This window comes from Vombatus ursinus, unplaced genomic scaffold (assembly GCF_900497805.2).
Source record: "Vombatus ursinus unplaced genomic scaffold, bare-nosed wombat genome assembly UNPS02000580.1, whole genome shotgun sequence".
NCBI classification, from domain to species: Eukaryota; Metazoa; Chordata; class Mammalia; order Diprotodontia; family Vombatidae; genus Vombatus; species Vombatus ursinus.
In genome coordinates, this window is record NW_020940358.1 from 30274481 (window position 1) to 30302351 (window position 27871).

General features: G+C 38.8%; 1 protein-coding gene across 3 annotated transcripts in view; it reads left to right on the plus strand.

The window, feature by feature from the left end:
• Window positions 1-310: 310 nt before the first annotated feature.
• LMAN2L (lectin, mannose binding 2 like) overlaps window positions 311-27871 on the plus strand; it is an 88883-nt gene continuing 61322 nt past the window's right edge. The window contains exons 1-6 of one of the 3 annotated variants that reach the window (XM_027852180.1): window positions 311-539; window positions 5197-5315; window positions 9610-9727; window positions 11400-11482; window positions 24009-24170; window positions 24299-24413. In XM_027852180.1, the coding sequence (XP_027707981.1) occupies window positions 335-539; window positions 5197-5315; window positions 9610-9727; window positions 11400-11482; window positions 24009-24170; window positions 24299-24413 (802 nt within the window). In that variant the 5' untranslated portion in view covers window positions 311-334. The remainder of the gene's footprint in view (window positions 540-5196; window positions 5316-9609; window positions 9728-11399; window positions 11483-24008; window positions 24171-24298; window positions 24414-27871) is intronic. The other 2 variants (XM_027852172.1, XM_027852187.1) reach the window with 2 other exon arrangements.

Below are 27871 nucleotides of genomic sequence, written 5' to 3' on the forward strand. Positions count from 1 at the left end.
CGGGCCCTTGAGATTTGATAGGGTGTGGGGAGGGGAATAAAGACTGCTATCTCTTTAACTGCAATGAATGACTATGGGTTTCAAATAAAAGACTTCATTCCCCAAAATACTTTGCGGGCCCCAAGAAAATGCAAATTTGACTCACTCTTTGTACTACCACGCCCCTCCCTTGGGTTGGCAGGGCAACTGATGCCCAAGGTACCCAATCAGCGAGATGCTCACCTGTGCTGGCGGGGACACATTGACCACCAATAGCGTGCGGGGCGGATGACCCTTCGGGCCAATGGGCCGGGAGAGAGGGCGGGTGTTGGGCTAGGCGGTGGCGGCGAGGAAGATGGCGCTGCTTCCCGGAGCTTCTGGCTGGCGCTGGTGGTGGAGGTGGCGATGGCAGGGGTCGGGGGCTCTGCCTGTCCGGGCGGGCTTCGGCACTTTGCTCCTACTCCTCTTGCTGGGATCCGGGCCGGGGCTGGGGCCGGCCGAGGCAGACCAGACCGATGAGTACCTGAAGCGGGAGCACTCGCTGTCCAAGCCGTACCAGGGTGAGGGGTCCGGGGCCGCGCCAGGGGAGGCGCGGGCGGCGGGGCGCACTCGGGCGGAAGCGGGGCGGGCCCGGGGGAAGAGGTCACTGAGCAGAGGTCTCTGGCCAGAGGTCAGGGAGCTCGGTGCGGGGGAGGGCCGCTCTTCCGCAGTCCTGACCGGGAGTGACTGCTTCGCGGTTGAGCAGAGGCGGCCGGGTCACTTCAGCCTGGCCCAGGTTTCTCGGGTGCTTGCCCGGGGTCAGGGGCCCTGGGCTCTGCGGGTCCGGAGCCAGAGCTGGCGGACAGAACCAGCCGCAGAGGCAAATAGAAGATGCCCAGGGAGTTATCTGCTACATGGCATCCCTGGATGGGGAGTCAGGAGACTTTGATTCAAATCTCAGCTCTGCCATTTAATTCCTTTCGTGACCTTGCCCAAGACACTGAACCCCTCGAGGCCTCATTTTTCCTCTTTAGGAGAAGGAGGCGGTTATACCAAATGACCTTTGGGGTCCATTTTAGCCCCAGACCTGTGAGCCCAACGACTTGATTTGTTTTTCAATGACTGAATAAATAGGTTAGTTAGAAACTTTCCCATTCAGAGGATCTGAGTAGGCAGTTTTTTATCCAAGCTGTAAACAACTATCCAAAAAAAATGCTCCAAATTACCAATAGAGAAACGCAAATTAAAATAACTCAGGTTCTACCTCATACCCATTGGATCATCAGAGGTGGCAGAAAAGGGAAAATAGCTAATATTGGAAGGGCTGTGGGAAAACAGGTACATTAATGCACTGTTGTTGGAGCAGTGACTTGGTCCTGTCATTCTTGGAAAGCAATTTGGAACTGTGAGCAAAATGTCACTAAATTATTCCTACCCTTTGACTAGGTGATACCTTTATTAGGCCTATACTCCAAAGAGATCAAAGAAAGATAAAAACATAAATATTTATACTAAGTCTTTTTGTAGTGACAAAGAACTGGAGACTAAGGGAATACCCATCAATTGGGAAATGGTTGAACAGATTAAGGTATGTGAATGTAGTGGAATACTATTATGCTGTAAGAAATACTGAAAATGGATGGGTTCAGAGAAACCTGGAAAGACTTATATGAAGGTATGCAGAGTGAAATGAGAAGGACCAGAACAATATATACAGTAACAATAGTATTGTAAAGCCAAAAAACATTGAAAGTCTTAAGATCTCTGATCAATACAATGACCAACCATGATTCTAAATCCATGTTATCTCCTAACAGAGCAGTGATGAATTCAAGATACAGAGTGAGATGTACATTTTGGACATGAAATGTGGGAAGTTTTTTTTCCCTGACTGCATATATATAATGAGGATTATGCTTTTATTTTTATTTTTTCCATTTAAAGGGTGATGTGGGAAAGAGAGGAGAAAAACAACTTGTTGATCAGAAAATAAAGTGATCACTCCCCTCATTGTTCCTCCCTCCCCCTACTTTCCCAGAACATTTTGTCTGCTTCACTCCTTTGGTACTATCTTTGGTCATACTTGTGTGTAGGGAAATAATGTGATTCTAGTGAAAAGAATAATCAAGAGTTAGAAGATTGGGTTTGGATCTTGGTGCTGCCTAGGTAACCTTTTATAATTCTATAGCTTTTGTAGGCCTCAGTTTTCTCAATGATAAATTGAGTGATTGGACTAGGTGGCCCTAAATTTCCTTCTAGCTCTTCATCAGTGGTCCTTTATCTGTCCCACTCTTCAGATTAAAAAAAATGCTTCATGGGTAAGAGCTACCTTTTTTGATCTTTGTATGCCTAGTATCTAGCAAAATGTCTTGCCCATAGGAGACACTTAATAAATATTTTGTTGATTTTAACTTTATTATCTTTGTCTTGTTCAGTGACTATAGACTGTTCATGCCTTTAACAGTTCATACCTTTAACAGTTGGCTTTAACAGCCAGCTAAACAGTGGGAAGAGTGTTGTATTTAGAGTAAAAGTACTTGAGTTTATATTTTTTACTTTTACTTACTATCTGTACCACTTTACTACTAGTTCGCTTTACCTCTAAAGTAAAAGGGTTGGTTTAGTTCAGGTCTTCTTGAAATCTTTTTTGTGTGTGTGTGTGTGTGTGTGTGTGTGTGTGTGTGTGTGTCTTAGACCCAGAACCATGTCTGATGCAGCCTTATGGACCACTTCTCAGAATAATTTTGTAAAAATTCATAATTGAAGGAAATGATGCTATATTTTATTTAGAGAATAGTGAAAAAAAATGTATATATGTATGTGTGTATATCTATATAGCTATAGATATAGATATACGCATACATACACATATATAATTTTCTCATTCAAGTCACAGACCTTTGAATCTAGGTTAAGAACTCCTGATTGTCTTCTAAGCTTCATTATGGCTCTAAATCTGTAATTCTATATGATACTAATATTTATAAAGGGAATAATGTTAGTGACAAGGCAGGCCAGATGAGAATGTATATATGGCTAAAAGAAGAAACCTGTTACTAACCACAACTGACTAGAAAACATGGTGTAATAGAAAGAACTTGGGCAAGTCATAGTCTCCTTGGGCCTCACCTCAGTTTCCTTATCTGTAAAACAAGGGGGTTGGATTAGATAGCTCCTGAGGTTCTTTCCAGCTCCAAATCTATGGTTCTGTTATCACTACCTAAAAAACTAAAAGTCATTGATTATTATTAGGGGAGGGAGAGTTTCATTCATTTAGCAAACATTTGTTTGGTTATATACTAAGTGTAAGGCACACAGAGAGATATAAAAATGCATAAGACTCGGTCTCTAGCCTTAAAGAGTTTATAAATTGGGAGTTGGGGGTAAGGAGCCTTAGGCATATAAATCCTCATTGGAGGTCTCCAGAGCAGAGACTGGATGACTCCTTGTTAGGTGTTTTGTGGTAGGATTCTTTTTTCAGGTGTGGATTGGACTAAATGACCACAAAGATCCAACTCTGAAATTGTCCGATTCATTCATTTTCAAGCATTAATTAAGCACCTAGTTGGTGCTGGGCATGAGAAGTAGCTTAGCATAGCAGGTAGAGATCTGGCTTTGTAGTCACAAAGACCAGAGTTCAAGTCTCACCTCTGACACATTGGCTGTATAAGTCTGGGCAAATGCTTTAACCCCTCAGTGCAATCCAGGCAACTCCCTAAACCTTAGTTGTAGCACAGGTGCCCACATTTGTAGGGGGTGGGGGTTTTTCCCAGCAGAAGATCCCCAAACCAATGAAATCACAGGTCTGGTCCTATTCCAGCAGTATCAGTGGATCCCGAAGTATGGTCCATGGGCCCCTGGAGCTCCCTAAGGCCCTTTCAAGGGATATGAAAGGTCAAAAGTATTTTCATAATAATACTAACTTGTTATTTATATAACACACCTAAACAAAAACTCTTTGGGGTTCTGAATTTTTAAGAGGGTGAAAGGAGTCCTGGCACCTAAAAGTTTGAGAACTGCTGTGTTAGGCATTTTCTAAACAAAGATAAAAACGAAAAGCAGTCCCCTCAAGGAGGCTACATTGTACTCAGTGCATGCAATATTTAAACATGTAAGTAAAGACAAAATAATCAAAAGAGGAAGAGCGCACCAGTCCCTGGAGAGTTTAGCAAAGCCTTTGCTAAAATATGTCACTTGAGTGGAAACTTGAAGGAAGCCCAGGATTCTAAAAGTTATTGGTTAGGATAGGAGCTGGAATGCCAAGTTTGGGGAACAGCAAGTAGTTCAGATTGATTGGAATATAGACAGTGTGAAAGGGAGTAATCATTTACACACACACACACACACACACACACACACACACGCATGCATGCATGTGTGGATTCTTTGTGCCTGACCTGTGGTAGCCCGCCCTTCTGAGCTTGTACTGATCTGATCAGACACAATTGGACATACTGTACCTTGACCCAAGCATAATGATGTCATTTTTGGTCCTCTAAAAGGACCAAAGGTCTAGAAGGAAGGACAACAACCAATCACATGTATATACCTCTGTGTGTGTGTGTGTGTGTGTGTGTGTGTGGTGTGTATACACAACTGACAACTTGGAACGTATATGATCTGGTTCTAGGAGGACTGAGGCATAAGTTGTCTACCTTTATTTACTATTGCATCTCAATGTAATTGTATTAATAATAGCTAGCATTTAAGGTTAACCAAGCTCGTGACATACATCTCTTTTGATCCTCTTAATCCTGAGAGGTAGGTGCTATTATTATCCCCTTTTTTTAGATGAGATCTAGAGAGCTTCAGTGACTTGCCCAAGGTCGCACAGCTTTTATGTCTGAGGCAGAATTTGAATTTGTTTTCCTGACTCCAAAGTCCAATATCTCTATCCACTTTTCCACCTAGCTTGTTTGATTGTGGACACTTTTTTTTCCCTCTTATGATACCCTAGTTTTTTCATATATAAAATGGGAAGAATGATTCTGACCTCTGACCGGTGATGGATGGGCGGATGGATGAATAAATTAATGAACTATTATCTCTAAAGTTCTTTGAAATCCATGTCTGGAAAGGGCACCACAGGAGAAAAAATTTTAAAATGTGTCAGTGAGATGCAGAGGTAAGGTAGTGAGAAAATAACATCTGCTTAAGACAGGAGGAGGCATGCAGTTGATACAATAGAAAACAAAGTATTGTTGGTTTATGAGAATTCTTTTGTTTTCCTCCCTATAGGTGTGGGTACTAGCAGTTCTTCATTATGGACCCTGATGGGGAATGCCATGGTGATGACCCAGTATATCCGCCTTACCCCAGATATGCAGAGCAAACAGGGAGCCCTGTGGAACCGGGTGGTAAGAATCATTCTCCCTACTCTGTTGGTGTTCAAGTAGGCTATACAGGAAGTTTAGAAGGTCATACTGGCTCAGCCCTACAGTCCATCTAGCCCAGTCTTATTTCTGACAGTAGTTCTAAGTGACCTTTTCTGGGAGAGGATGGTAGTTGCTTTGTGTGACATACCGTTTATGTGACTAGAAGAATACTATAAAAACCCTTCATTCTTCCCAAATAGTTCAGTATGGATTTGTCATTCATGACATTATTTAAATCCTTCTCATTTATGTTTTGAACTTGTAAAACCTGCTAGAGTAACAGGTTCAACATACTTATTACTTATTTGCTAAAGTAGTAAATGGCCAAAAAAAGTAGTACATGGCTTCAGTGTGTGTTAAAATTACTGTCTTTGGGTTTTTAGAGATCTCCCTTCATTATACTGACTGCAAAGTATAATCTTGTGTTTTCACTCTGGAACTTTTCTCACTTCATTTTGTCTTCCTTCAGAAGTACATGCCATATTCCTAGTGTAGACCTGATTTCATACGACTGTAAGATGAGGCTATTAGTTTCTAGTATCCTTTCAAATCCTTTAGGACTGTTTTGCGTCTCTGCATCATTCGTAGTATCTCTTTAGACTTTCTCTTGGGCCCCTGTGAACCTGAGTGTGCTTTTTCATGTCTGTGTTACAAACGCTAAGGATGATCCTCTGAGCCTGCTGGTGATCCTCAGCAAAGTAGAACTGTTGCAACATCTCCTTACTAATTTTATTTGGGCCAATCTTGGGGAAAGTGACAGTGGGGTGAGGGAGTTCCTTTATCTAAGAACCGTTCCATTAATTTAAATTTTGGTAATGAATCATTTTTTTCCCCCAATCTCATTCTTAGATATAGCCAGTGACAATGTGATAAGTCTGGGAGTCAGGAGACCTGGATTCTAGTTGCATTTTGTCACTGAATCACTGTGTGATCTTAGGCAAGTTAACTTCTCTGTGCCTCAGTTTTCTCATCTGTCAGATTGGGTTAGTGCTACATGTTCTAGCATTACAGAACATGCATCACAGTAGCTTGTTGTTACAATAGAAACTATAATAGATGTCAAAGACCATGGAAAAATTATATTTGCTATAGTAATATTAGGCATTGGTATTCATATGATCATGTATATGTGATCTCCCAGGGGTTTTATGGGTTGCCAAATGGCAAAATCTCAGTAATCCTTTGACATGCTGTTAAAAAATTTATTGATATACTTTGTTTTGGCACAGTACATTCACAGCACATATCCAAACAATCTTCCAACAAAGTACATTCCCTCAAAATAGTTTATTAATTGTTAACAGAAAGGATGTAGGTCATTATCTTTTAAAAATAAGTTTTTATTGGTATTTTAGTCATGTCCTTTAACTTTGACCATATGGCACTAATATTACTAAGTTTAATGGACAGTCTACCTGTTCTGATGATAGAGTACATGAAAAATGAGTTAACAAATGATAACTCTCCATGGTTTTTGTTGTTGTTGTTGTTGACTTTGTTTTGGTAATTGTGTATATTCTTTTGGCTTTACTTTCATCACTCCTCATGTACATTCTCCAGTGCTTCTCTGAATTCTTTATCTTAATCCTTAAATTAATTTTAAGAAGGCTGGATGTCAGGATGGCAAAGTGGAAAAAGCATTGGATCAATAATCAGGAACTCTGGCTTCTAGTCCTGGTTCTTTCTCTAGGCAGGTGTGTACCTCTGGGCAAGCTACTCTAAATACAAGGACCTCAGCTTCCTTACCTACAAACTGTAAAAAACAAAACAAAAGATAAAACTTCAGCTCAAAAAATCAACAACATGATTTGGGATATATTCTGGGACAGCTATTTATATGAAAAAGGCTTAGAGATTTTTAGTTGACGTAAGCCTGATATAATCAATATTATGATGTGACTATAAAAAAACTGCAATTTTAGATTGCATTAGTAAAAATTACATGTCTAGAATAAGGTTATAATAGTTCCATTGTATTCTACTCAAACCACATCAGGCATAGGCATGTTGTAATATTCTGTGGTAGTTGAATAAAGGTGAATAAAGATCAGTTTAAGGTATTTGCAGATGTTTTCTGCTTCGCTTCTGAGGAGAAAGAGGCCTAAGACCAATGGGTAGAAGTTAGAGGAAGGTTGATGATAAGCAGGGTGGAGGCCTTTTATAAGAAATGGGATTCAGCAGCTACCAGACTAACTTAGCCTGGGTTCAGACATCTCTTTTTTACAGTTTGACCCTTGACTGCACCTACTGCCATGTACTCTCTGTCATACAAATTTAAAATGAAAATGCAAACTGACTTAGTATGTTATAAGAGGGCAACCTGTGTTTTCAAATCTTCTGGGATGAACCTGCTTGGTTTGTCTTTGCTGTTTCCCTTTAAAGTAAGTTATTTCCATTCAGAACCTGGGTACTTAGATCAAACTTCTTTGAATTTTTTTCCTGGAACATCAAGACAATCTATGAACCTTGGTGGGTTCTGAGAGAAAATAATTTTATCCCTACTTTAAGTGAACTTTACAATTGAAAGCACTTTTATTCTGCTGCCTTCAGATACTTTTGTGTTATGATATACAATTAGGAATCAGAAAACCCTGATTAAACACTCATTTCCTTAATATGTATAATCATATTTGTACGTTATAGCTTCTTCACAGCCGCATTTTTTTCTCCTAAAATTTTCAGCTCTTTATCTCTTATCTATTTATGCAACAGGCTTTTCCTGTAATAGTTGTTCAGTAATATTCTCTTCTGATGCTCCTTGGGTGGGAAAAGTGGAGAGGGAATGTGTAATAGGTAGAGACATGCCTTGTGACATCTGTATCTAGTTTTGGGAACTTTGATTTACTCCTCAGCTTGGCAAAGGACCAAGAGCTGGTTGGAGTTGTTTATACCATCTGGTAATTCTTCCCAAAACCATTTCATGAGACAAGGTGTTCTCTGACTTGGCTTTTTTGGTTCTTTTATTTAGCTTTCCCAACTAAAGGTTAACAGAGGAAGAACCCGAAAGTGGATTCTTTAGAGTTTTTCAATAGAAAGAAACTAATGGAATCACTTTGGGCCAAAAATGAATATTCAGAGGGTCTTAGGTATAGAGCTGGAATAGACATAAGAAGCCATCTAGTCCAACGCCTTCATTTTATAGATGAAGAAACAGGATAAGAGAGATTTTAGTGACTTGACCCATGGTCACACAAACTTTGGATTTGAACTTAGGTCCTCTGACTCCAAATCCAATGTTCTTTCTACTGTGTTATACTGCATACTCATCCATAGAACTAGCCCTGTCTTCTCTTGATGGTTGAGGGTAAGGGTGGTGAAGGCTGGATTTTCCTTTGACAGTTGAGGAAGTTAGGGCTCCACAAGGCTGGATGACCTGTCTAGGGTCATACAGCATGGTGCAGAGGAAAGTATATACTGAACTAAGAGTCAGGAAACTTAGGTTTGAGCCCTACCTCTGGCTCTTTACTTGCTAGGTGACTATGAGTAAATTTAGGTTGTGTTGTAGGACAAGTCTAAGCCAACTGGACTAATAATTTATGATAGTCTTGATTCACCCTGTTGATTCAGTCTTGCTTCAGTCTTGCTTCAGCTGGTTTTGCTTGTAAGGAGTGAATGTGACCAGGCAGTATGTGAGTTATAGTTTTAAAGGATCATAAGTTTGGAGATGGAAGGGACCTTAGAGATTATTTAGTTCAGCTCTTTTATTTGAGAGATGAGGGAACTGAAGGTTAGTGGAGTTAGGTGACTTGTCCAAGGTCCCATAGCTAATAACTTAGCAGAATAGGATTTGAACCTAGATCTTTTTAACACCAAATCTCTTGCTGCTTCTGTTCCACCATATTGTAGTCAAGGCAGCTCTGCACTCCATGGCTTTTCTGGCTCCCAACTCTGACTTCCTGTTACTGCTCCTGTTTGGGAAACAACCAAGTGGAAGACACTTGAGGTAGAGGCAGTGGATGACAAGTATTGTACTTTTTCTAGGACTACTTTGGTCCTCAAGTGAAGGGAGCTTTCCATTTCTGCTATATAAAGAACCTGAGAGAACTTGCCTCCAATCACTTGAATCTCTTCTCATATTAATATTTTATATATATATATAGGCAACAGGATTTCACATAAATTTAGTAAGTCTCAGATCTCAAGTCCTAGATTCTCTGTAGTCTAGTTGTTATTGTGTTAACTACTTGTTCGTTTCCCCTGTGTGTAGCTTCCTGTTTGGGAACTGAGGGCCTGGCAACTCATCCTTCTATTGACTCTTACCCTTTTTCTTTTGTAGCCTTGCTATTTGAGAGATTGGGAACTGCAAGTGCATTTCAAAATCCATGGACAAGGAAAGAAAAATCTGAATGGGGATGGCTTTGCAATCTGGTATACAAAGGATCGGATGCAGCCAGGTATCAGTACCTTTGTCTAGAGTCTCTTGTGTAGGGTGTGGAAAGATTTGCACCTTTGCAGAAGACACAGAAGGTGGCTTTCTTTTCAGGATGTGAATTACTTTGGCATCTGTGTTTATGGCCAACAAGTCTCAGCTTTAGAATGGGTCTAAAATCCTGGCTAAACAAATGGGTTTGGCTTAATCTTCAAATGGCTTTTTGTTTATTGTTAATAGCCTCTAGGTTTTATATTTTCTGCCATTTGGCATGTTGGCTGCTGAAAGCACAAAGAGCCCAATTCTAACAGTCACATACCCTGAAGAATCTTAACAGAACTAAGTCATAGGGGAGAATTAGAGACTTCTGCTTATGGGACTAGAGTCACTGTCTCTACTATCTCTAAGGAGATGGATCATTCTCTTTCATTTTGTGGTATTTATTCAGAAATGCCTGGACTTGTTTACTAGACCAGGAGGCTACATTTCCTTCTATTGTTACTGTTTTTCCTGGATTTATCTGCTTATATTTAAGGTCTTTTTTCCTGAAATCTTTTTCCCCCCTTTTAATTTCCCCCCCTCAATTTTCCTCATTACTCACTTCCTGACTCCCTCCCCTCTGATTGTATTTTCCTTTGGCCTGGATCTAAAATTATCTCAGCCTCCTCCTACACTGACACACTGAGCAATTCATGGTTCACCAGTCTAGGTTTCTGCCCCACCTGACTTTTGGGTGGTCAGAACGGGTCCCAGATGAATAATTCTTTCCCCAGTGCTTAGTGGAGTGACACATACCATGTCCTCTCCTGGTGACCTCTCCTGTTCTCTCTATTCCTTAGTTCTCTGACTGGGACCATCAGTTCAGAGCCTGCTTTCACTGGCACCAGCTGTTCAGAGCTTTGCAGCACTGATGCTTCCAGGTTGCAGCCCCTAGCAGGCTTTTGCTTCTGAAGGACTATAGCCAAACTGGCTGTCAAGGCCTGAGCAAAATTCTACAACTTGGAGCTGGGGTCTCTACAGCACTGAAAAGAGGAAGGGAGTGGAAATAGGATGCAGGGGTGGGTTTTGATGTAAGTCTGTGTCGTTTCCTTGGATCTGCTAGTAAGGCCTCACTACTAGTGGAATGGGAGGCAGGAGCAGAATAGTGAGTGAGCTCAGGGTCAGTGAGAATCAGTTCTTAGGTTTTGGGGAATGTTTTTTGCCTCTTTTTGGATTCTGGGTGTCCTAGACCATGGAAACAGCTAAAGTTGCTTTATCTGTGGTGCATAATTCCTGTTTTGGAGAGTTTTGAGAGGTTGTGGAGATCAGAGGTCTAGTCTGAACTCTTATTGCTTATGTAACCCCTCTTCAAGGAGATGGAAGGCTTAACTTGGTCTAACCTTTAAGAATTAAAAAAACTTTGTCCCACAGTTTAGAACTTGGGAATTCACCTGCATATCTTGGGGACATAGTCTTCTCTGAGTGTTTCTGAAGCAGACGTCTGTGAAGTTGGGGATCCTTGGCAGCCAGTGTTATATCTCAGGGAGCTGCGATGGGGCTAAATGAGTTTGGGATGGCATTCTCTCTTGCTCCCTGGCTTTCACCTCCAAGTAAGGCATGAGACTCACTTGAACTCTTTGTACTCCAGAGAGTGAGAAGTATTCTTTGGAATGTTCAAAACCTTGTTTTGATTGAGCTTTGTCCTCTAATTCTTTTAGGGCCTGTCTTTGGGAGCAAGGACAACTTTGTAGGACTAGGAGTATTTGTAGACACCTATCCCAATGAGGAAAAACAGCAAGAGGTAAGAGCAAGTGGCAAAACATACATCAACAGTACTGATATCATAATTCCTGTTCCTAGGAAAGTTGATTGACAGAGGTTTAGGAAGGTGATTGGATGGAGAGTAATTTACTTTATTTGCCTAGTCTGTTGGACTTTAGAAATTGTTTTTGTGTTTTTGTAAAGGGGAAAGAATAGTGGTTACAGATGGGGACTTTTTCTCTGGTATTAACTATTGTTCACATTTCATATGTGAACTATTTTTCATAGTTCTCTTTAGCTATTGTTCGTGTTTCTCTCACTAATTACTGTGCTTCATACTTGTCTGTGTTTGTGTTCGTGAGTGCATGCATGCACACATGTATAAACTAATATGAATGATCTTTTCTCTTTTGCTGCTATCTTTATCTTCATACCCTCAAAGCTGAGGAGCAACTACTATCTTCCATATGAAAGCCTATGTAAGAAAATGGTCTCAGGACCTCAGCAATTCTTTGCCTTAGAATATGATCATGTGAGGAACTGCCGTTCTTCAGGGTTCCTCAGATCTCTTTACATAGGCAGCAGGAAGTAGAATTGTCCATTTCTGCTCTGTGGGACTGACATTGAGGGCAAGAAAGATTATAGTGTAATTGGGTTTCTTTCACTGATTACATAAATAAGAGAATTGTGAGAGAAGGAAGACAGAGTTGAGAGTAAAGTAACAGCTAGCTCATTGTAGAAGTTGGAAAGGGAAGCCTTAGTGGGCTCATTCTGCTACATAGCAATGGCACTATCTAATGTTTTTAAGTTGTAGCCTCTTTGTGTTCCATTTCTGGGATCAGTGTGTCAAGTTATTTTATATGCCAAGAAGAGGGGTTGTTAGCCTTGAAAAAGGATTCTAAGACATAGAGGTTCAATTGAATTCAATGAGCATTCAGTAAATGTGATTAACTGATTATGTCCTGGGTTTTGGGGATATGAAGACAAAATGAAATAAGTCCCTGCCTATGAGAAGTTTACATTCTACTGGGAGTATATGACATTTTACGTGTGTGTGTGTGTGTGTGTGTGTGTGTGTGTGTGTGTGTACACGTGTATATGCAAATACACAGTTATTTGAGAAGGGGAAGAACAGGAACAATTTGAGTAAAGATTTCCTTAGGAACTATACTGAGTTGAACCTTGAGGAAGAAAAGGATCCTAACAAGACAGGATGGGAAGGGTGTGTATTTTGGGTGTGGGGGACAGCCTGTATAAGGGTACAGAAGTGGGAGATGAAATTTGTAACTCAGAGAGTAGTAAGAAGTAGGTCATCTTCACTAGAATGTGGTGTCCCAGGAGCAAGGTAAGTCTGAGGATGTTGGCCTGAGCCAAATTGCAATTTCTGTAAAGATCATGTTGAGTTGGTGTGGAGTCACATCACTCTCCATCTCATTCTTTTTAGTGGTCAATTATCAGGATTCTCCTTCTAATTAATTGGCATTTCTGTAATATTTTCATGGTCATCATCAGTATTTTCAATATCAAACAGGCAAGGAGGCATAGTTGCTATTTCTTTCTTAGACTTTTTTTTGGCCTGGGAATTGTTTTGTAACTACTCTCAGGTAGTTTCTTCATTTGGTTTTTACTTCTGCAGGGGCAACTCTCTCCTTGAGGTTTTGAGGCTGCTTTTTTTTTTAGACATACTGATGATTTGGTGAAAGGTTCATAGGACCAGAGCTAGAAGGGGGCTCAAATGTTATCTAGTCCAGCCCCCTTAGTTAACAGATGGCGAAACTTAGGCCCAAAGAGTTTAAGTGACTTGCCTGCTATCACACAAGGAATGATCACCAGAGAAGGGATTTGAAGGCATGCCATTTGACTGTAGACCTGGTGTTTTTTTCCACTGTATGATACTTCCCAGTGTTGAGTAGAGAATTGCTATCTGAACTTAGATTTTATATCTGTTCCTTAGGATACTGCTTATCAGACTGTTAAGGTAACTTGAATGGGTTTTAAGGTTTTTTTAAAGGCTACCCTCTCCTCCCCCAAACAAAATAAAAACAAAAACAAACCCAGCAACCAAAAACACCCTTAGATGTTCTGTTCATAGCGTGGTATTCATACCTATAATCCACTGACACAAGCAGGAGATAGATGGATGAACTCCTTGTGACCCTGATTTTGCCATTCGGTAAAATGAGGCACAGAAGAGTGATGGTGGGTGGGAAGAGCCTGTCACTGCCATAGCACAAGTCACTGATCAAGGCCCTTCTGTGAGAACACGTGACTTCCCTTTCTTCCATGTTCCCAGGTAACGTGGTGTAGTGGAGGCTAGAGAGATCTAGGTTTGAATTCTGCCTCAGACACTTAATTATAATAGCTAACATTTCTTTTTGTTTCTTTTGTTTCTTTTTTTTTGCTTTTTTTTTTGTGAGGCAATCAAGGTTAAGTGACTTGCCCAGGTTCACACAGCTGGTAAGTGTCAAGTGTCTGAGGCCAGATTTGAACTCAGGTCCTCCTGACTCCAAGGCCAGAGCTTTATCCACTGCGCTACCTAAATAGCTAATATTTCTATAGTGCTTACCATGTGCTAGGCACTGTGCTAAGCACATTATAGTTAATATCTCAATTGATCATCACAACAACCTTGGAAGGTAGATGGTATTATTATTATTCCCATTTTACAGATGAGAAAACTGAGGTTAATAGAGGTTAAGTGACTTGCCCAGGATCACAGAGCTAGGAAATGTCTGGGGCTGTATTTGAACTCAGATTTTCCAGACTCCAGGCCTGGCGCTCTGTCCACTGTGCCCCCGAGCTGTCTAGCAGGGTGACCAGGGACTACTGAGGTCCCTTCCAGGGCTAGATCTATGATTTTATGATCTATTACCAAATCACAAGTATATCTGAGAAAAGCAGATTCCCACTCTCAAGGTAAAATGGGGATAATAATAACTCTTACCTCCCAGGGTTGTGAGGATCAAATGAAATAATATGTCTAAGTCATTTTGGAAACTTTAAAATGTTATGTAAATATCAACTATTCCTATTATGATTTTGGAGTTACAGTACAAAGATCATGATGATCAAAATCTCATAGGAGAAAAATATGAGGAGTCAGTGCTTGGCTGGCATTTCTCTGGAGTTTTAGGCATTTCTCTGGCATAGGGACAGATCACTCAAACTTTCATAGCTTCATTTCTCTGTGAGACAGAAGGGTATTGTTTGTTAGCCATATAGGTCACATAGAAATTACCGGGGTCATAAAGAGCTGTGTAAATACTGATTAAATACTTGTTCTATTCTTCTTTATTCTTCAATCACAAAGCCCTCAGTTGATGGTCAGCAGTTTCTCACATGAAAATGGGAAGTTTACTTAAAGTTTCAGTGAACTCAAAAGTATTGTTTCAGAGAGTGAATGTTATAGTTAGGATAAGAGGCTTTGCTTGATGGAAAAGACAGAAGTATAGTTCTTTTTTTTTTTTTTTTTGTAAGATTTCCAGACCTTTCCATCTACATTGCAGGTAGACTTTTATATATGCTGTCTCCCCTAGTTGGAGTATAGACTCCTTTAGACCAATGGTTATCTTGCCTTTTTCACCTGGATGTCTAGTGGTTAACATAACTTTGCAAATAGTAAGCACTTAATAAATGATCTTTCATCATGTCATCCTTTATGTTTAAGTCATGTAACCAGAATTTATGTATGCCTGGATCCTGGAATTTTATGATCTGAGTGGAAATATCACAATTCTCAGCATTTTATGTTTTAGGACATATTTCCACTCCTCAACTTTTTTGATTTTGAGGTTATAACCTAAACCCCCACATTGTATGATGTCTATTGATTTATTGAACATCATAATTAGCTGATAGTAGTATGCAAACTAATCCTGTATTTCTCTGAAGGTCAGTCCAAATGTATGGTGGTTTTCAGCAATATAAGGAACCAACTTACCTGCAGTATTTCTTTTTTTTCTGCCCCCATGCCAACACTCTCAGGTGTCAGATTTAACAGGTTGTAGTGTAGGCTGGTTCTAGGTTTGGAACCTATAAAATACCGGCCGTTCCAAGCCATGTGAGGAGAAGCTCACACAACTACTTACTCACTTCTTCCTACCCTGCTTCTGATCACTACATTGAAGATTAAACTTGCAGAGATAATGTCTATCCATTTTTTCCCCCATTCATTCCCCTCATTCAGAAACTTATTCCCCCCAGACTGTAGTATTGCAGTAACCTCCTAATTGATCTCCTTACCTTCAATTTCTCCTTCTCTAATCCATCCTTCACACAATTTCCAAATTGATATTTCTAAAACATGGATCTAAATATGTCACAAAAAATGTTTAATAGTTTCCTATTCTAAAATACAATATAAAAGCTTTAGCCTGGCATTTAAAACGCTATACAATATGGCTTCCACCACATTTATGACATTATTTCATATTATTCCCCTTCAAGTGTTTTCTTTTCAAGCTTTACTAGTCTGCCTGTAAATGGTTTTATTTAGCTAGTCTCCCTGTAGATGACATTCCACCTCCTGCCTCTGAATTTGCACAAATGGTCCCACCCATGTTTGGAATACTTTCCCCACTCACATCTAGATTGTGGAAACCCCAGTTTCCTTAGAAAGCACAGCTCAGGTACTGCCTTCTGCATAAGACCTTTCTTTTTTTTAAAGTAGCATTTTATTTTTTTTCCCAGTTATGTGTCAAGACAATTTTTAGCATTTTTACAAGATTCTGGATTCCAAATTTTTCTCTATCCCCTCCTCTTTTCCTAAAGTGGTAGTAATTTGATATAGGTTATATATGTGCAATTGTGTAAAACATATTTCTATATTAGTCACAGTTATGAAAAAAGAAATAGATCAAAAGGAAAAAGCCATGAAAAAATAAAGTAAGTGAAAAACGTATTCTTCGATCCGTATTCAGAGTCCCATCAATTTTTTATCTAGATGTAGATAGCATTTTTCGTTGTGAGTCCTTTGTACTTGTCTTGCATCATTGTGTTGCTGAGAAGAGCTAAATCATTCATAATTAGTCGTCATGCAATGTTGCTGATACTGTATACAACATTTTCCTGATTCTGCTTATTTCACTTTGCATCAGTTCATACAAGTCTTTCCAGGTTTTTCTGAAATCTGCCTGCTCATCATTTCTTATTGCACAATAGTATTCCATTATATTCATATACCACATCTTGTTCAGCCATTCCCCAATTGATGAGCATCCCCTCGGTTTCCAATATTTTGCCACTGCGACAAGGGCTGCTAGAAATATTTTTGCACATGTGGGTCCTTTTCCCCATAAGGCCTTTCTTGATCCCCAAGTTATTATCATTCTTTTCCTCTTGAAATTATTGTGTGTCACCTTTTGTAGACTTTATACTTACTTACTGTACTTGTGTAAATCATGTATTCTTCCTAAGAGACTTTATAAACTCTTTGAGGGTAGGGACTTGTCTTTATATCCCCTGAACTAGCACAATACCTTGCACATAGTAGGTACTTAATAAATAATTGTAGAATGGAATTGAATCTTGCCCATGCCAAAAGTTCATGGGCTTCCGTCTCCTGCTGTATCAGATAGATTGAAATCTAGCAATGTATACACGTTAAGAAATTAAAAACATAAAACTAATAAAAACTTACCTCTAGAATGGGAGCAGACTTCTCTAGTGATACAGGTCCAGTGATTAAGGTAATGTGGTACAGTGGAAAGAAATCTAGGTTTGGTGTCAGAAAACTTGACTTTGAATCCTAGCTCTATGAGTTATCACTCCTGTGACCTTATTAGGTTGCTGGAAGGTACTGCTAGATCAGAATGACAGAGCTGTAGGTTTGCCCCCTGGTCCATGATCCCTACCTGGAATACTCTTATGTATTGCAGGACCAGAGTGACTACAGCAGGCTCACCCCTAGTCCAGAGTGCTCCCTACTCAGGCATCCAGGGTCTGATCTCTGCAGCAGTCTCAGTCACAAAATGGAGTGCTTGCTGCTCCAGGTACACAGCTGTAGGTTCCAGCCCTCCTTCCTTGGTGGAAAGCTTTGGGCCTTCCTGCCTAGATTCCTTCTCCAGTGGTGATTTGTGCTGACCTTGGCTAGAAAAAGATACCCACTGTAATTTTAAAATTTTATTTCTCTATCACCATTCAATCTGGTGTTGTTTTTTCTTAAATAAGTATTTATTGATATCTTTTCTTTCTCATATCATCATAGTTATCCTAAGTATCCCTCTTTTCCCCCCAGAATATTAGAAAGGGAAAAAACCCCAGCACAACTGATTGATACATTGAAAATATGTGCAATATATAATGCCTGTTGACCTCCTGCCTTCATAAAGGAGTGAGTTTGGAGGTATCCTTTCATTTCTCTCTATTTGAGGCCTGCTTGAACTTTATAATTTTGTTACATTTACTTTTTTTTTTTTTTAGCATGTGTATATTGTTTTCTTTGCTCTACTTATTTCATTCTACGCCATTTCATATAGTTTTTCCATGCATCTCACTATTCATCACACACATCATGTCTTGTAGCACAGTAATATTCCAATGTGAATTTATCTACTGCAGTTTGTTTGGCCATTCCCCAATTGATGGATATTTACTTTGTTTCCAATTTTTAGCCATCACAAAAGGTGCTGCTATAAATATTTTGGAGTTATATGGAGACTTTTTATCAATGGCTTCCTTAGTGTATAAACCCAGTAATGGAGTCTATGGTTCAAAGGGCATAGACATTTTAGTTACTTTATTTGTATAATTCCAAAACGTTTTCTGAAATGGTTGTACCATTTCAAAGCTCCATCAGCAGGGTACCTGTTGTCTTCCCACAACCCTTCCAGCATTGACTGTTGCCATTTTTTGCCAATTTGCAGTATGCGAGGTAAAACCTCAGCATTGTGTTGATGTGCATTTGTCTTATTATTACTGATGTGGAGCATTCTTTTATGTGGTTGTGAATACTTCACAGTTCTTTTGAGAACTGTTTCTTCATATCCTTTGACTACTTATCCATTGAAGAATGGCTGTTAGTCTCATATATCTCTACTAATTGTTGCTATATCTTTGATACCAAACTCTTGTCAGAGAAATTTGATACAAAGATTTTTCCCCATTCAATGTCTTTCCTTCCTATCCTAAGTGCATTAATTTTGTCTGTGTAGAAGTTTTTCTGTTTCAAGTAATCAAAGTTAATTATTTTATCTTTTGTAATTGCCCCCATCTCTTGTTTGGTTAAGAATACATTGCTTATCCTTAGCTCCGAGAGGTATATGATCTGTTTTTCTTCTACTTTTTTTATAGTATGATCTTTAATATTAAGGTCATATTTCTATTTATAATGTATTGTGATATGTGGTATAAACTGTCTAATTTCTGCCATCCTGCTTTCCATTTTTTTTCCTAGCAGTTTATATCAAATAAGCAGTTTTTTCCTCAGTAATTTATATTTTCCACTTTATCAAATATTAGGTTATTGATTTCTGTTGTTTCTGATTCTCCCTTGTCTAGGATGTTCCATTGATCTATCTCTCCATTTTCTATCAATACCAGACAGTTTTGATGACTGCTGCTTTATAGTAGTTTGAGATCTGGAAGTGCTGTTCCCTCTTCATCCCTACTTCATTCAGCATTTCTCTTGACATTCTCGATATTTTGTATTTCCAAGTGAATTTTGTTATTTATCAAGTTCTATAAAATATTCCCTTGGTAATTTGGTTGGTATAGCATTAAAAATGTAAATTAATTTTGGTAATATTGTCATTTTTATTATATTGGCAAGGCCTAGTCATGAACACTGAATATTCTTCTAGCTATTTAATTTATTCTTTATTTCTTTAAGGAACACTTTGTAATTGAATCTATATAATCCTTCTGTGTGCTTTGGTAGGGATTGTCTTGTCTGCCCCAGCAGTTCAAGGAGGTTTATTCCCCAGGTGCCAGCAGTTCAGAGCTTTGAAGTGCTGGTGCTGTGTGGCCTGGACAGACTTCTGCAGCTTGGAGCTGAGTCCTCTATAGCTCTGGAAGTGGGGAGGAGGAGGAGGAGGAGAAGGTTTGGGGATGGGTTTTATTGTAAGCTTGTGTCTGGTCTTTGGGTCTGCTAGAGTAGCCTCACTGCAGGTAGCATGGGAGGTGGGGGGAAGGGTGCTGATTGAGCATCAGTTCACGGTGCTTTTTTTTTTTTTTTAAACTTTCTTTTGGATTCTGGGTGTCCCAGACCATGGAGACAGCTGAAGTTGCTTTATCTTGGGGTCATAATTTCTGTTTTGGAGAGGTTTGAGAGGTCGTGGGGCTCAGAGAAAATGTCTAATCCTCATCTGGTGACCCATCTGGTGTTCTTTCTTGATGATTGCTGGAGTATTTGGATAAGAGAGCTGAGCTATATTGCTTCTCACTGTACCATCTTCCTATTCTTCTGTTCTTATATATTTGAATCAATTTTCTATATATCTGGGATATCAAAACTTTATCAGAGATATTTGTTGCAAAGAAACTGCTTCTCCTGATTTACCCAAGTTGACTTTGTTTCCACAAAATCTTTTTAATTTCAGGTAATCAAAATTTCCTATTTTATCTTCTATGATCACCTTTATCCCTTGATTAGTTAAGGATTTCTCCCTTCCTTTTATTCTTTTCTACTTTTTTTTAAATGATGTGACCTTTTATATTTAGGTTACGTATCTATTTTGAGCTTATTGTGGTATGGCAAAAATTGTTCAGTGTGAACCTAATTTTTATCAAATTGCTTTCCCTTGTGTTGAATAGGGAGTACTTGCCCCAGTTATATCACTGTCCCTTGAGTTTACTCCTTTTAGCTTCATTTTTGGAACCTTAATTTTTTTCTAAATTAAAAAAAAATCTAAATTACAATAGTTTGAAATTTAAAAAAGTGTTGTTAAACTTTCACACCAGAATGTTAGCACCTTACAATCGCCTACTCTGAGAGACATACCCTTGAGAAAATTCCTTTATGGATTTTTTCTTCTGTGTATCCATCTCACATTCCATTTTTATTATTATTATTATTTTTTTAGGTAGTTGGGGTTAAGTGACTTGCCCAAGGTCACACAGCTAGTAAGTGTCAAGTGTTTGGCATGAGGCTGGATTTGAACTCAGGTCCTCCTGACTTCAGGGCTTGTGCTCTTTCCACTGCGCCACCTAGCTGCCCCCCATTTCTTTTTTTTTTCTTTTTTGAAACTTTATTTAGTATTTTATTTTTCCCCAGTTAAATGTAAAAACAATTTTTAACATTCCCTTTTAGAATGTTGAGTTCCAAATTCTCTCCCTTCCTCCCTCCCCAGAAGGCATGCAATTTGTTGTAGGTTGTACACGTGTAGTTATTACATTCCATTTCAAGTCAAGGATTCCATCATAATGATTTTCTTTAGCAAATCTAATACTTTTTTTTTTTAGAGTTATGGTCAAATATAAATCATTCATTTTCTACCTTTGCACCATAATAAAACTGAGAATGCCTTTCATTTTCATGTTATTAGCAATGTCACATATCATAGGTATATTCATTACCAGCTATTACCTACGCCTGATAGGTTATGGGATTCTCCTCTAAAAGATTCTTATTGTTGCATTATGAATAACCCAGTGGTACCCATGGATAACAGTATTTTTAACTGTAGAGCTAACTAGCTTTTGCATAGATTATTCGTATTACACACCTATAAAAATGCACTGCCGATTTCAAGAAATGCTCTCTGCTTCTTCATCATCAACTCAGGTCTTCCTGACTCCAGGGCTGGTACTCTATCCACTGTGCCACCTAGCTGCCCCTCTATTTTATAGTTTTTAAATATTCTACCACCCTTCATTGGGTTTTTGAGCTCAACTTGAACTTCATCCTTGTGCAAGTGGTGTGGGACAGTTTCATGGGGAAAGGCAGTGATATTTCTATAGAAACTACCTAAAACAAAAAAGTCACCTTGCAAGCAAGCCTCCTAATAAATCAAGTTTACCTGTTCTGGGAAACTTTAGACTATTAGTGTCCTAAATTAGGAATACTTTCGAGTTCATATAGATCAAGAAATTAATAAGTATTTATTAAGTGTATATTCCACGTTGCTGTGCACTTAAACTCTGCTCTTTGACTTTTCCAATGACTAATAATTTCTTTGTAGAAAAAGAAAAACTATGATCACAAGTGCCTATATATGTGTTCATATTGTATCTATATATTCATACACTTATACACACATCCATTATTCTTAATCATGAATGTATACACATTTACCTATATGCACTCATATGTGTCTATCAATAAACATGGTACTGTTGCATTAAAGTTACTTGATTCTTTTGATCCTTTGATTCTTTATCATCAGTATCCCTTTTCAGACTTTCAGACTTTCTGTTTATCCTTATCTCTGCTTAAAACGACTATGTCCCTGGGGAAATAATGCTCCTGCTTTCATAGGTATTATATTATTTGTTTTTATACTTCTTTATATGTACCAGTTGCTGCATCTCACTCTGGACTTTTTCTGAATGCCAGTGTAGAGTATAGAAGTCCTTGAAGTTTGATTTAAGGAGTTTTTGGTGTCTCAGCAGGTACTATCTATGTCAAAGCAGGAGAAGAATTAGGTCTATAGATACTTATGTCATGTTTAAATGACCTGAGAAGATCTCTATTTTATGGTTTTGGATTCTTTTTTTGTTTTTTGTTTTTTGGCGAGGCAGTCAGGGTTAAGTGACTTGCCCAGGGTCACACAGTGAGTATCATGTATCTGAGGCCGATTTGAACTCAGGTCTTCCTGACTCCAGGGCTGGTACTCTATCCACTGTGCCACCTAGCTGCCCCTCTATTTTATAGTTTTTAAATATTCTACCACCCTTCATTGGGTTTTTGAGCTCAATTTGAACTTCATCCTTGTGCAAGTGGTGTGGGAGAGAAAATCATAGGTGTGTGCCCATTAGGGGTTCAGTTGGGTAAAGAGCTTTGGGCTTAATTTGTTGATACCAAGGTTTTTTTTTAAACTCTTATGAAATCCTTGTGTTCTAGACAAGGACTGGAATCCTAAGTTTGAAACAGTAGGGCAAAGAAAGAATAAAGAACATTTCAAGGTCAGAAGAATTCAGCCTAACTTTAGCCCCTTCCTTTAATGTGGAAGTACTCCAATCTCAGTAAAGGCTTCAGACTTTCTGATCTTCTAAGATAGGAGAGGGGACTAGATTCTCTTGCACTCCCTGCATGTGTTGGTGAATCCCTTAATCCTGGGGGGTTGGCAGGTAGAGAGATGGGGAGGTCTGAGGTTAGGGTACTCATCCTCCATAGCTTGGCCATGCTTTCTCAGTGTCCAGTTCTTTCTGACCCTGTCTCCTGTTGTGCCCTCTCTTTTGTAATAACTGCTGGACCCCTTCAGGCACAGAAGAGGAGATATTCTCCAGGAGTCCAGGTATTCAGTTCTTGACACACCATTCTCATCCCTCATCCCCATGTATGTCCCTTCAACATTTGGTCTTGTTTCAAATTTGTGTTAGTGTCCCAGGTGCCACTAATTCTTAGCCATGTTTTGAGGCACAAACCTGCATGTTGACTTTTGACATCAAGCTCCAGCTGGGATGCTTACCAGACAAAATACGGCATGTTTTATGTTTCTTTAACCATCTCATCATCCCTACCTCTCTCCATCTCCAGACATGCCTTGTTCTGGAGTGGATATCCAACCATCTCTATTCAAAGAATTGCTAATAGAAGTTTTTGTTGAATTACTTAGGTGTTAGGCTAATAGCATCTTCTCAACTTTTTTTTGAGGTCAGGGACTGTGGAATAGATGAGAACATACCTTATTTGTTAGGAACCTGGCAGTGTTTAACATTCTGTGGAGGAATCTTGTGAGTAGAATTATTTATGAATAAGATTTAAAAGGGATTGAGAGAACAGAGAGTTTTCATTAATAAGATATTGTCAAACTGGGTAATAGCTCAGCAACACTAATATTAGCAGGACTGTCTCTAAATCTGAACTTCTTTAGTATTCTCTAATATTAAAGTTGGAAGGAATTATCTTAAATGAAAACAGTTTCCATGAATAACTTATCAGTCAGCTATCAGATACTTTTGAATACCTACCATTCTAATAGATGTGATCAGAGATACCAAGAGACATAAAACACAGTCCCCTCCCTTGAGGAGCTTAGAGTCAAATCAGGAAGACAAACCATACAAATAAAAAGACAAGGCACACCAGGTTAGCATAAAAAGTACTCAAAGCAATGTTGGCTTAAGTGGTTTTTCCAGTGGAGGACCCTAGTATGATTGAGGATTTGGAGCTTCTCTTTCACCAATTCAAATCCATCCCATTTTGGAGACAAGTTGAAGTTAGTGCCATGAAGCGGGGTGACCTTTCCCTCTTAGAGCAGGAGCGTGTACCTTGATTAGCTGCCTAAGCATGGGAATGGGGAAGTTGATTATGATGATGCCTTCCCTTGTTTGCTGAGAGGTTGTATGTCCTGCTGCTTGTATCTGCATTTCCCATTGCTATGGGTGTTTATGTGCACGTGTGCCTCCATCTGTTCCTTAAAAATCTCTGCCAACATGGTCTTTTCTTTCCCCCATTGTTTCTTCAGCGGGTGTTCCCGTATGTCTCAGCCATGGTGAGCAACGGCTCCCTCAGCTATGACCATGAGCGGGATGGGAGGCCCACAGAATTGGGTGGCTGCACAGCCATGGTTCGAAATCTCAACCATGACACTTTCTTGGTCATTCGCTATGTCAAGAGGCGCCTGACGGTGAGTCCCCGTCCCTGACAGGTTGGCTTTGGAGAAAGTAAGTGTGGGCTATATTTCTCCTTTTTTTATGTTTTGTTTTGTTTTTGTTCATGGCAGGACCCTCGATTCATCCCTTTGTCTTTTTCTAGATTATGTTGGACATTGATGGCAAACATGAATGGAGGGACTGCATTGATGTGCCTGGAGTCCGCCTACCTCGGGGCTACTTCTTTGGCACCTCTTCTGTCACTGGAGATCTCTCAGGTATATCACAGGCATTCTTTTCTACCTGAATTTGGATCATATCTGCATACTCAGGCCTTGATGAGATTATTTTTTAATTTAATATTTTATTTTTTTCCCGATTACATGTAAGAACAATTTTAACATTCTTTTTTTGTTTTTTTCCAAAATTTGAGTTCCAAATTCTCCCCCTCCCTCTCTGCCTTCCCCTCTCATTGAGAAGACAAGCAATTTGACATAGGTTATACATGTGTAGTCATGCAAAACACATTTCCCTGTAAGTCATGCTGCGAAAGAAAACACAGACCAAAAAAAAAAAACCAAAAACAAAAACCAAACCACTTTGAAAAGTAAAGAAAGTGAAGAAGAAGTATCTTCAATCTGTATTCAGGTTCCACCAATTCTTTCTCTGTATATGGACAGCACCTTTCTTCATAAGTCTTTCAGAACTGTCTTGGATCATATTGTTGAGAATAGCTAAGTTATTCATAGTAGATCACTTGATGAGATTTCTAAGAAGGATAGTCCAAATTTGCGTATGATTTGGAGAGGCAAATACAGAGAGGTATTTTCCTCTGTCTTGCTTTCCTGTATCCAGAGACCAGTGCAATTTCAGGTGACTGGTCATTAAAATCCTAGATGAGTGTTGTCCATTCTGGGCCCAGATTGCATTATTCTTGGTAAAGGAATATTTGGTACATCAGATTGGTTGTATAAAAGAGAGTTGTCTTTCCTTATTAAAACTTACCCCTCCATCTATACTTTGAACCTATTCTTCCGTATTTCCTTTCGGCCTTCTTTCCTACAACTATCTCTTTAATATCTCCTTCCTCAAAAGCTGTCTTCAAATGTATTCAGGTCTCCTCAAAAAAGACTCACTTGATCTGACTATCCATTCTAGTTAATATTCAGTCTCTCCTTCCTCCTTTCCTCTGTACTCTTTGAATATATCCACCCCTTCTATCTCAGCTTGCTGTCTATTCATTTTCATTTTAACTTTTGTAGTCTAGTCTGGCTTTTGTTTCTGCTATTCTTTTGACCTGCTGGCTTAAAGATGAGTGATGACCTTTTTGCCAATTTCATTGCTCTTTTCTTGGCCTATGAATCCTTTTTAACTATTCTATAGTGCTTACAACTGTTGACCTGTTATTTTTCATAAAATTATCTTTTTCAGGCTTCTATGTGTGTTCCTTTTTTGTAACTGAATGAAGAATCTAATATCTGTATTCATTTTCAGTATAGACTTTTCCTTGAAATCTTCTCCTTTGGTTTCTGTGGCACAAAACCTTCCTGGTTCTTCTGTTATTTCTGTGTTTTTTTCTCCTCCTTCTCTTTCTCCTCCTCTTTCTCTGCCTTCATTTAGTCCATAGTTCCATGTTCTGTTTATTTTTTTTTTTATGTGCACATTTTCCTCTTCCTTATAACTTTCAGGAATGTCCTTCTTCGATGCCTGTTAGAGGGCATGAGGGTGATGCTGGGTTGTCAAAGGCTGTGTCTGTGGAGCATAGATCCTTTTTTTTTTTTTTAATTTAATTTTTAATTTTTATTTTCAGTTCTAAATTCTGTCCCTCTCTCCTTTCCACCCATGAAGAAGGTAAAAATATGATACCCATTATACATATGAAGTCATGCAAAACATTTCCACATTAGCCATGTTTCCAGAAATAGAAACAAGAGAAAAAGAATATCCTTCAATCTGCACTTAGATTGAACAACAGTTCCCTCTCTGGAGGTTGATGGCATTTTTCATCATGAGTCCTTTAGAATTTTTGTGGATCATTGTCTTGGTCAGTAGTTAAGTCTTTCAGTTGATCATTAGTAATGATTCCTGGAGCACAAGTTCTTTTAGAAAGTTCTGCCAACCCAGAAAGGCTTCAGGTATGATTTTGACAACAGATTGGGGAGGACTAGCCTGAGTAAATATATTACATTGATCATGGTAGCTCGTGAAACAAAGAAAAATTTTTAAATGGCCTTCAGTCCTCTGTAGTTCCCATCCAGCAGTGATAATGGCAGAGAAAAAAACAGAAGGGGGCAGAGGAAGGCAAGAATAACATAGTTTTTAAATGATCATGTAAAAATTAACCGTTCCTGCTTTAAATATGAAATCATTGGATAGTGATCAACAAATTGGTGTGTTATTGGACGAACTAAACCATAGTATAATTGACATTTTCATTATAAGTGGAACCAGAAGACAAAAGGAATTAGCATCTAAATGGAAAAATGGCCAACAGGTACTTTTTGAATAATAATGATAGCTAATATTTATGTAGCATTTATAGTATCCCAGGCACTATGATAAACACTTTACAATTATTCTCCCATTTGATCTCCACAACAGCCCTAGGAGGTAGGTACTATTATCCTCATTTTACAGATGAGGAAACTGAGACAGACAGAGGTTAAGTAACTTGCCCAAGGTCACACAGCTAATAAGTGTCTGAGGCTGAATTTGAGCTTAGTTCCTGACTCCAAGCCCCACCTTCTATCCACTGGGACACCATCTGCCTCTTTTGAAGACACAAATAAAAAAGTTGCTTTCATTGTACACTCCAAAGTGACAAACTTTCTTTTTTAAATTTTTTTTAGATTTTTTATTTTTAGGCAATTGGGGTTAAGTGACTTGCCCCGGGTCACACAGCTAGTAAGAAACTTTTTTTTAATGGAGACATTTGATTATCTTGCCTTTCAGTTCTTTTGTTTAACATAAGCAAAAACGGCCAATATGGAGATAACTGTAGTTTGTTAACTTTTGATCCAAACAATGAAGAAGCAAAGAAATTCTATTAACTTGACAATATTCTTTAAAGTTCAACATACATGTTAGTATTTGCTAACTTTATTGCAAGGTGGGGCATAAGAGAGATTGTGAAAATTTTTTAAATGGTTCAGTATTAAGAAATAAAAAAGCCAAAGGTTCATAGGTAATCAGAAACCTCAAGGAGCTAGTTATTTTGAGTACAGAACAACATTCCCCCCAAAAGAAATTGACTATAACTTAATATACAAGAAATCAGTGGTTACTGATTTTATCATTTTTAAATCATATCTCAGTGTATAGTCAGATTAACTAGTTGGAGCAAAAGTCAGAGTACACACCAAAACAGAAGATATTGTGAAGGTGAGCAAAAAGACATGGTACGTGTGATAAAGTATCTACAATGTGACCTATTCAAAATAGACTTGATGCTAAAAAAGAGGTTATCTTAATTATTATTATTTTCTACAGTTTAACTAACACAAAGCAGTTAGCATGAGGAGGATGCCCAAAAAGCCCAGAAATCACTTTAACTAATAAACATACTTGATCTCTTTGCCAAGTAGGGATGTGGCAGTCATAACATCACTGATTTAGTATTTAAACTCATTCATAAAATGTTGTGGAACAGAACAGAGGAAAAGTGTAATCTCACCACAAATCATTGAGATGAGCAAAGGAGGGGAAAAGAGGTCTGCATGAAGCTTGGCATATGGCC